This window comes from Ictalurus furcatus, chromosome 24 (genome assembly GCF_023375685.1).
Source record: "Ictalurus furcatus strain D&B chromosome 24, Billie_1.0, whole genome shotgun sequence".
NCBI classification, from domain to species: Eukaryota; Metazoa; Chordata; class Actinopteri; order Siluriformes; family Ictaluridae; genus Ictalurus; species Ictalurus furcatus.
The window spans coordinates 10,051,130-10,060,954 of record NC_071278.1 but is presented as its reverse complement, the minus strand read 5'-3'; the positions used below and the strand labels follow the sequence as shown (position 1 = coordinate 10,060,954).

The window sequence follows — 9,825 nt, the reverse complement described above, 5'->3', positions numbered from 1 at the left end:
AACAGGTTTGGGCCATTTATTTCCAGTGAAGGGAAATTGTAAAGTTACAGCATACAAAAACATCCTATACTGTTGAGTGCTTCCAACAAGGTAACAGTTTGGGGAAGAACCACATATGGGTTTGATGGTCAGGTGTCCATAAACTTTTGGCCAAATAATGTATTTATATTTTACTGCCAGCATAAGGTAGAAATTTATTGGCTACTTTATTAGGTACATCTACCTTGTCCATTTTACAAGGTAAACCTACTTCATAGATTCAATTTATAGGCAGAAATGTTAATCTTGGACTGATCAGCTACCGGTTACCAAAACACAGGCAGAGCTGCTCAAACTGGTAGTACACCTTTGGCCAGCTGGTAAGCTATATTCCAGCTTCATTATTACTTGAATAAATTGATCAATATATGTTTTTGATATTTTAATTGTTCTGTTATTTTCTTCCACATGATGTGATTGGATTTCGATTCTGAAGGCAAGGATTCGCTATTTGATGGTATCAATACCACTGCAATAGGATACAATTCAAGAAGGACTGTTTTGTCCTTTTTCAATCATAATAAATTAACAATAAATTATAATAAATAACTGATTTATGATTGTTGCCTTTTAAATCGATGCAGCATTCAAAACCAAAATCTAGTTAAGCCTCAGACCTACAGTATATGGTAGGCGTATTTGATAAAACGGCCAATAAGTAGATAGATACAAGGAAGGTAGCTAGTATGCTCCTTGATCATAATTTTGTTTCTTCACATGATTGATTGCAGCTGGCCTTTATAACAATTGATTCTAAGTGATTCACAATGCACGTCCTTTATTGCAAATTGCCACACTGGAGAAGCAGTAGTAATAGCATGTTTAGGTTTATTAGCATCATTCCCCCTTTTAAAAATCAACAATGCACTAAATACACTAACTAACCAGCAGACTTTGAATTGATGGTACATCAATAAAAATATCAATGATCATATACTAGGTGAAAGAGCAGTACTTTATCATGTATTACATGTTTCTATAGGACACGCTACACACAGTAAGCCATACTTATTTACGACCAAAGGCTGAAAGGTCAAGGAAAGTTACAGGTCTGTTTTATTTTCCTCTGTGAATTGATTTGGGCTCGTCAATCACAAGAGCCGTCTTTCCAGCCATCTCTCCACCGCTCGTCCACTTTACTGCAGTCGAACTCTGGCTTTCCTAATCGGACATTGATGCCATTATGGAGAAGACAAAGCCATTGTGAGAGATGGTGACGACTGCTGGTGTCTGGTTGGTTTGTTTTCAATCTGACAAGAGATTTAAAAAATATTAATGCGCTCAGGAACAGAAAAAACACTTTCTGCAAAATGTAAGGCTAACTAATTGGATGCCCACGTTGGGTTAAATATTATTGTATTCATATAATATTAATTGTAATACTACAACTTTCTACAACTTTTCAATTTCAGTATTCCATACTTTTCCCATGGTTTCTGTGGATTCATTGAACTGTGGTATTATCATCTAAGACATAATTACTACAGATCCATCATTACTTTAAAAAAAAACAGGTGATATGAGTGTAATATTCTAAACTATTAAAATAACTTTTATGTACTGAGGTCGTCTCAAATGCTCCATGATCATTATTTCAGTTAGGGGTTATTTATTTATTTATTTATTTATTTTCTTTGGTTTGCTGAGGTCTTGCTCAACATTCTCATAAACTTAAACTGTTAAAAAGCAGAGAGCGCCTGAAACTAATGAAATCATGAGGAATTTAAAATCTCGGGTGTAATAAATCAAGTTATACAAATCCTGTAATGAAAGAGTAATAATGAAAAAAATAATAATTTTAAAAAAATGTTCTAGGTGTTTCCTTCTAATTTTTACACACTTTTCCAGACATGCTTACATTATATTCCAGAGATATAATAATTCTCAGAAAGAGAGTAAACATCATAATGCTAATACTACATTTTTAGAAATGTTTTCATTTAGACCACACAAGTGTTCTTAAGTATTTCCCTTTAGATGAACACTATACAATTATAAGGTTGTATACCTTATAAGAATATTGAACTATATTGAACTATAAGGTTCAATATAGTACCTTTCTCTTTTAAAGATGGCTCTAATCTATCCAAAGACTATGTAAAGAACCCTCGAGGAACCCCTATTTCTAAGAGTTTAGGTCATCATTTTCAATGATCTAATCCAGTGCTTCACAATCCCGGTCCTGTAGGTTTTCTCTCCTCTGACTCACCAAGTTCTATCCAGGGTTGTCAATTATCTGATGACCAGAATCAGGTGAGTTGGCTGGAGGGGAAACATCCAATTGTGCAGTGTGGTGATAATCCAGGACCAGTATCAGTCCAGGGAAGTGGTGGCTTAGTAATTAATGTATTGTGCAAGACCCATTACCCTCACCTGCTCTAAACAATATAATGATTTAATAATACATACAATAATGGTACATACCTAAACAATATAATCATACCTGGCTCTTAGGTCCTCAGCGCATTCTTCACATGGGAAGAATTTCGAAAACAGGTTGATGAATTGAGTCATCTCTTGTTGTTGTGTTTTGGTGGGTGTATCAGGGTAATACGCTGCCATAGTGTGGAGAACAGACCAAGAACTCCTCCCCAGTTCCTGTCTGTCCAGGGGACACTCCACAGGTTTCTCATTCTCCTCAGCTACCTGTGTCTCCTAGTCAGAGAAAACGGTCTTTTCAGGAGATTATAGACTACGATCATGCTACAGATTCCAGATTGTTATGTCAAACAGTTTAGAGAGATGATCCATAAAGCACTTGTAGTGATATAAGGCTAAGGTTTAACTTCATGTCTGGTCTTCCACTGATCACATATACATACATACATATATACATATACATACATACATATGTGTGTGTGTGTGTGTGTGTGTATATATATATATATATATATATATATATATATATATATATATATATATGCATACATGTATATGCATGAATATATATACACACACAGTATCTCACTAAAGTGAGTACACCCCTCACATTTGTGTAAATATTTGATTATATCTTTTCATGTGACAACAATGAAGAAATGACACTTTGCTACAATGTAAAGTAGTGAGTGTACAGCTTGTATAACAGTGTAAATTTGCTGTCCCCTCAAAATAACAACACACAGCCATTAATGTCTAAACCGCTGGCAACAAAAGTTTATAATAGGACATCTATTTTTTTTTTAAGAAAACCATTCAATCCAGTACGGGTCGTTTTGACCCCCTTTATGCATTCGTGAAGGTTTTTTTGGTTCATGCATTGTAGGGTTAAATATCAAAAAATCTAAAAGGTGTGTGTCATACCTGACACCTAGATGAACACTGTACAGTGGGTTATATGACTGTAAGTCATTCCCTTCAAATGCTATTGAAGTTAGAATCGTGTATAACAAAGTCGTATGTAACTTTAGAGACGGTCCCTTAATTTCCGCATATCTGTGAATATCGAACGTCCAACATCAAACCAACTTTATTCCAGTTTAGAACATTACTACATTGTTGTAGATTCTTAAACACATGCAAGTGTGGTCAGTTAAAGTGAGACTTGCTCACCTGTGCTGTGACTGAAGACGTCTGTTTCTTCTGAAATTTCATCCATGATTTAAAGTCCGAGCATGCTCTGCAAGATTTCTCTTTGGTCTCTCCGCTGGCTCCCTGGTCTTTTCTAGAAGTTTCTTCATACAGCTTTCCAGCTACAGGGAATGGGAAGCCCTCCATGCTAGAGTAATTTTCAGATTATAACCAGGCTCACTGCGCTGCCATGTTTCTAGTACCTACAGAGATATGCATCATGGGATTATAAAATGATAAAATAAATAAATAAACTTATTTAATTAGATTATATTGGCTATCTTATTAAACACGTCCACTAATACCGTTCAAAACATTTTCACCAGACTGATTCTTTCAAATCCGCATGTGCGTATAACATTTCGTTTGCATTTGTCAAACTGGAACTAGATCCCCAAAGCCGTTTCCACCCGGGCGATGTTCTGCGTTGCACCACCGTCTTTCGCTCGGGTGGTGGTGGTGGTGACGTCATCACCTGGTCATGCTGCAGACTTCGATTTGTTCAAAATTTGTACACTCTTCCTTGTGCGTGAGTGTTTGTACGTGATACAAACGACACGTTCCTGTTTTGCATGTTTGTTTATTGTTTCTATTGTTTGGTTAATTCGGTTGTTAAGGTGATTCATGAGTTGCTAAAAGAAAAAAGAAAAAAAACAACAACCCTACTTGCTAGTTTTGCTAGCTAGCCACAGAGCAGATTATGGCTGTACAAATAATACTAGGTTTCATGTCATTATCATTTTCACAGGTTGCCTGTTTCTGAAGGCCTCGTGCTTGTGGGACGATGGGTATTCTGGAGAAGATAGCCGAGATTGAGCGAGAAATCGCTCGAACTCAGAAAAACAAAGGTAGACAGCTTGATTAGCTGCTCTAGACAAGCATCTGGTTTATTATAGCTCAGCATGGTCTGTGAGAGTGATTGACGTGATGACAATGGAAAGCCAGATTTATTGTTAAAGAGAGGAGAGGGGTTAAACTGTGGTTTAGGAGAATGTGACAGCTGTAGCCCGGTTCATGAGGACCAATACAATTTGGAGTAGTATTGATTAATTAGTGTGTATATGGAGTTCTCATTATTGACACTGACTGTTTCTGTACTACAGGCTTAATTTAACTTAGTATATTTAGGTGGCAAGACCTTAATATTTAGTGTTTCTTGGTTTGTCTGCCAATTTTCTGATCATATCTAGTATCTTTTTGCAAAGAAACATGTTACCCTAAAGCCTTTAAAACGAACAATAGCATCTTCTAAAAAACTTTTGAAAACTGTTCGTAGTAGGGTTTGTGCCATATCGTATCGTCCATGATATACCGGGACAGTTCCTACCCATTATAAGAATTTGTCATCCCGCGATATTGACGATACAGTTGATGACGTGTTTACACAAAGGATGTAGAACGAGAACAAGCGTGGCAGAAGGCAGAGATCCAACCCGAGACGATGAAGGAGAATTAATCCCTAACGAAGGAGGTTCCTACGTAATGTGGAAGCGGTTCGATACAACGTTTCCATTCGGGGTTTTTTTCTGGGGCTAGATTATGAATCCTGCGAGTACTAGGGTTTGCACTTTCACTGGAATTTTAGTTTGTGAATAAAATTCGTATAACATTTTTTTTAGCCTGCTTGATTGGTATAGTTTCGAATTTGACGATGGTCACAATTAAGTTTTTATTTAACTTTTTTGGATCAATGTTAGTGTTTGTACACCTCTCAAAAATGTATGCTGATGTGACTTGTGGCCAGACAGATAGTGTTGAATGTTACTGTTTTCATGTCGTTGTTTATATCGTTACCGCAAAAGATATCGTGAAATATTGTGATACAGATTTAAGTCGGTATCGCCCATACTTTTTCAATTACATGTATAGGAACAGCTTGATGGAAACATTTCAAATACAGTCTACTGTAACAGATTTCAGTTACTCTGGTTATTCACGTAAAACCCCCTTATCTCCCTCATCATCTGCTTCTGATCTGTCTTCAAATTGTTTTCAGCGACCGAGTACCATCTAGGTTTGCTAAAAGCCAAGCTCGCCAAGTACAGATCCCAGCTTCTGGAGCCTTCAAAATCATCCGGAGCCAAAGGTGAAGGCTTTGATGTAATGAAATCGGGTGATGCCCGGGTTGCTCTAATTGGGTTTCCGTCAGTTGGCAAGGTAATGATGGTATAATTTGTGGAACGCTGGGTGCGCCTCAATCAGCTCACTAGTTCAGTAGTCAGGGAGTCGGCCATTTTACGGGCTGTCTCAATCACAAAATCCTTCCAGTACACTTGAACGTTCGCACCCTAAAAAATCCCACAATGCACCGCAAAAACCAGGGAGCATCGATGCTCACTATTTTTCCTTACTGGAAATGATGTCATGATTTCTAAAACCTCTCAGTGCAAAAAAAAAAAAAGGCGGACGAACTCTCAGCTCAACTTCGTCTGCAAATGTAAGAAGCTTGTCATCGTTGTGGCTCTCAAATGATTATTTACGTTGGAGATTTTTAACTTTATTTGGTGTTCTATATACATTTTGTTTGAGACTTAACGTCTTTTAAGTGTTTAATGATTTTTTAAAAATCCACTACCTTCGCTACGATCCTGCTTGAGTAACCATGACAGAAACGTGTGTGATTAAGTTAACAAATTTATATGACGTATAATGTCAGAAAGATATCGGTCTTTTTACAACGCGAGTACATAGTCGTGTTGCCGGAAATTGAGTCATCAGTGTACCGATGTGTAGCGAGCCAGGATCCTTACCAGTGAATGAACTCGTGTACACCAGATACTGATTCACCACAGAGGGAGCTGATTGAGACGTAACCACTGTAACATGAACACAGCTCGATATGCAGTCCTTTACAAACTGACATGTTTTTTACAGTCTACATTTCTGAGCTTAATGACCTCAACAGAAAGCGAAGCGGCTTCATATGAGTTCACTACACTAACCTGCATCCCAGGTGTTATTGAGGTACATATTTGTCTTTTTTTTTTTTTTTTTTTTAAACTTCCAATACATCAACTGGGATTTTAATTAGAATTTAAAATCTGAATTTATTTTTAAATCTTTCATGACATCCTCCACCAGTATAAAGGTGCCAACATACAGCTGCTGGATTTGCCCGGAATCATTGAAGGAGCAGCTCAAGGTATATGATTTTTAGAGGCTAATATAATGTTTTGTTTGTATCTCTCTTCCTCACTTTTAATACATTACTGGTGTTTTCACAGGAAAGGGTAGAGGCAGACAGGTGATCGCTGTAGCCAGAACTGCAGATGTGGTTATCATGATGCTGGATGCAACCAAAGGTGATGTGCAAAGGTAAGTGTTCTGTCTTATGAGCTTTAAAATCAGTTTACACTTTGTGTTTTTGAACGATCCTTCCGTATTTTTTCTTTTAGGGAACTTCTGGAAAAAGAGCTTGAATCGGTTGGGATCAGACTCAACCGGTGTAAACCCAATATTTACTTTAAGGTGTGTCTTCTTTCTGACCAATCACACGAGCAAACAGTGATGAAAAATGATACCTTCAGTCATACAGAGGATCTTTTTCTTCTCTTTTTAGCCTAAGAAAGGTGGTGGTCTGTCCTTTAATTCGACGGTTCCTCTTACACATTGCTCTGAGAAGCTTGTGCAGCTCATTCTTCATGAGTATAGTATCCTTTATCAGCTTTGCCTTCACTGGACTTTTCTTGGAACATTCTGTATGTTTGTGAAAAGGATATTCCTTTAACTCGATCCTTTAGAAATCTTCAATGCTGAGGTTCTGTTTAGAGAAGACTGTACATCAGATGAATTTATTGACGTCATCATGGGCAACAGAGTGTACATGCCTTGTTTATATGTGAGTATCAGTCTGCCTCTGTGAGATTAATCTTCACCAACTATTACCTTTTAATTGTTTCTACAGTATTAGAGGTCGATAGATTGACCGGTTTTGTCGATTAAGCGGCACCGATTGCTGTAAAAAGCCACACAGTTTTTCTATTGCGGAGCAGCTGAGAGGGTCCTCTGTCATTATACAGTACGAGAGCGGCCTCTAGAGGCGAAATAAAAACCATCACTGACAAATTTTGTTGTGTTATTTGAAGTGGTTTTTTTTTTAAATTCATTTTGGATGTCTCTATTTTTATTTGTTATTTGGAGTGTTACTTTTCGGTTCATAGTTTGGATGTATATCTTTTATTTTCATTAATATTTATTAATAGTTAATATATATTCATATTTATATATTTATTTCATTAAAAAAAGTACAGTCCATTTTGATGGTACAGTCAGTACTGTTTATTTTTGTAATAAAGTTCAGTAATATTTTACTTTGAGCATTACGTTTTCATTCAGTATCGATTTTAAAAGCTATCGGTTTATGAATCGGTTATCGGCAAGTACGTCCCAACTTGGTTATCGTTAAAATCCGCTATCAGTCGACCTCTACTACAGTATATGGAAAGGCTCTGAAAATGGAATGTCTGTGTATTCCTGAAACTTTTACAGGTGTACAACAAAGTGGACCAGATTTCTATAGAAGAAGTCGACCGTCTCGCCCGTCAGTGCAACAGTGTGGTGATCAGCTGCGGCATGAAACTGAATCTAGACTACCTCCTGGAGCAGCTGTGGGAATACCTGGCTCTGATCTGTCTCTACACCAAGAAGAGAGGAGGTGATTTTTGAACAGTTCACAGATTGAAGTAATCTTTTACAACATACACAAAAGTACCAATGATATTACAATAATGATATTACATTATTCATTAGGCAGATGCATGAAGAGTAATGTTTTTGGTATTTAGGTCTTGTGATGTTTAGCTGTTATATCATAATTACATACAGGGTTGAAATACTTAATAATTGTAGACACCCAGCAAAAGTACCACAAATGTGCTACTGTTTTTTTTAAAATCTTTCTTCCTTTTCTTTCTTTCTTTATTGTCAAATAGAGCGGCCTGATTTTGGTGACCCAATCATCATGAGAAGAGGCGCATCAGTAGAACATGTGGTATGGCATTATTGTTATTTAAAAGCGTATATACACTCATCGGCCACTTTAATAGGAACACCTCTACCGCTGCACATTCATGCCGTTTTCCAGCTAATCATGTAGCAGTAGCACAATGCATAAAATCATGCAGACACAGGTCAAGAGCTTCAGTTATCAGAATGGGCACAAATGTGATGTCGTTACCATCGACCGTGACTTTGATCGATTAGTCTGTGCCCACTGAAGCCTTGGATTCCTGTTCTTGGCTGACAGGAGTGTAACTCGATGTGGTCTTTTCTGCTCACCACGGTTATAAAGGGTAGCTATTTGAGTTACTGTAGCCTTCCTGCCAGCTCAAAACATCTCTCATTAGCAAGTTATTTCCCTCTGCAGAGCTGTATGTGCACTGGCTGCTTTTTGTTTCTCACAAAACCTTTACCGACTTTTGTGCATGAAAATCCCAGATGAACAGTTTCTGAAATACTCAAACCAGCCCATCTGGCATCAACAACCATGTTACGGACGAAGTCGCTGAGATAAAATCTTCCCCATTCTGATGTTTGATATGAACATTAACTGAAGCTCTTGACGTGTGTCTGCATGATTTTATGCATTGCGTTGCTGCCACATGATTGGCTGATTGGACAATTGCCTGAATGTACAGGTATTCCTAATAAAGCGAACATTAAGAGTATGACAATTCCGACTGTTTAGAAGATGACAGCTCAGTTTAGACTAAGATCATTTTACTTTAGTAATTAAGAAACAATGTAGCAAAAGTAAAATATTGTAAACCTGATTCATGCTTCGAGAGAATCCCTTGCGTGTTCTTTTTTTTTTTTTTTTTTTTTAAATATAGATGCTTTATGTGTACTGTTTTCTTTTCCAGCTTTCTTAGAAACAGTACCAGTATTTAACACAGTCTGTTATTTCCTGTTCTTTCCAGTGCCACAGAATCCACAGAACATTAGCCAGTCAGTTCAAGTACGCACTTGTCTGGGTAAGTTTGCAGATCTTCAGAAGTATAATGCTACCGAACGCTCGTGGTGAACAGTTTGCAGAAGTCTTTTTCTGTTTCTGCGTTCTACAGGGAACGAGCACGAAGTACAGCCCGCAGCGAGTAGGACTGACGCACATTATGGAACATGAGGATGTAATTCAGATTGTGAAGAAATAATTATCCTGTCTTCATTCACAGTGTCATTGTACAATTACAAAAGATTACATTTTTACCCTATACACAA

At 37.3% G+C, this 9,825-nt stretch overlaps 2 protein-coding genes across 5 annotated transcripts; one reads left to right on the top strand and one right to left on the bottom strand.

Moving 5' to 3' along the window:
- Positions 1-850: 850 nt before the first annotated feature.
- Positions 851-4,052, bottom strand: gfer (growth factor, augmenter of liver regeneration (ERV1 homolog, S. cerevisiae)). 2 transcript variants are annotated; one of them, XM_053612812.1, is made up of 4 exons: positions 3,933-4,052; positions 3,592-3,812; positions 2,483-2,694; positions 851-1,289 (listed from the first exon to the last, which is right to left on the bottom strand). In XM_053612812.1, the coding sequence occupies exons 2-4, from the start codon at positions 3,754-3,756 to the stop codon at positions 1,127-1,129; spliced, it is 540 nt and encodes a 179-aa protein (XP_053468787.1). In that variant the 5' UTR covers positions 3,757-3,812; positions 3,933-4,052; the 3' UTR covers positions 851-1,126. The 2 variants fall into 2 exon arrangements, with proteins under 2 accessions (XP_053468787.1, XP_053468786.1); XM_053612811.1 differs by having other exon boundaries at positions 3,915-4,050.
- Positions 4,031-9,825, top strand: drg2 (developmentally regulated GTP binding protein 2). 3 transcript variants are annotated; one of them, XM_053612807.1, is made up of 13 exons: positions 4,031-4,134; positions 4,358-4,457; positions 5,606-5,766; positions 6,484-6,573; positions 6,691-6,751; positions 6,834-6,924; positions 7,005-7,077; positions 7,169-7,259; positions 7,350-7,447; positions 8,098-8,263; positions 8,541-8,599; positions 9,528-9,581; positions 9,672-9,825. In XM_053612807.1, the coding sequence occupies exons 2-13, from the start codon at positions 4,394-4,396 to the stop codon at positions 9,756-9,758; spliced, it is 1,095 nt and encodes a 364-aa protein (XP_053468782.1). In that variant the 5' UTR covers positions 4,031-4,134; positions 4,358-4,393; the 3' UTR covers positions 9,759-9,825. The 3 variants fall into 3 exon arrangements, with proteins under 3 accessions (XP_053468782.1, XP_053468783.1, XP_053468784.1); XM_053612808.1 differs by having other exon boundaries at positions 4,049-4,138; XM_053612809.1 differs by having other exon boundaries at positions 4,066-4,148.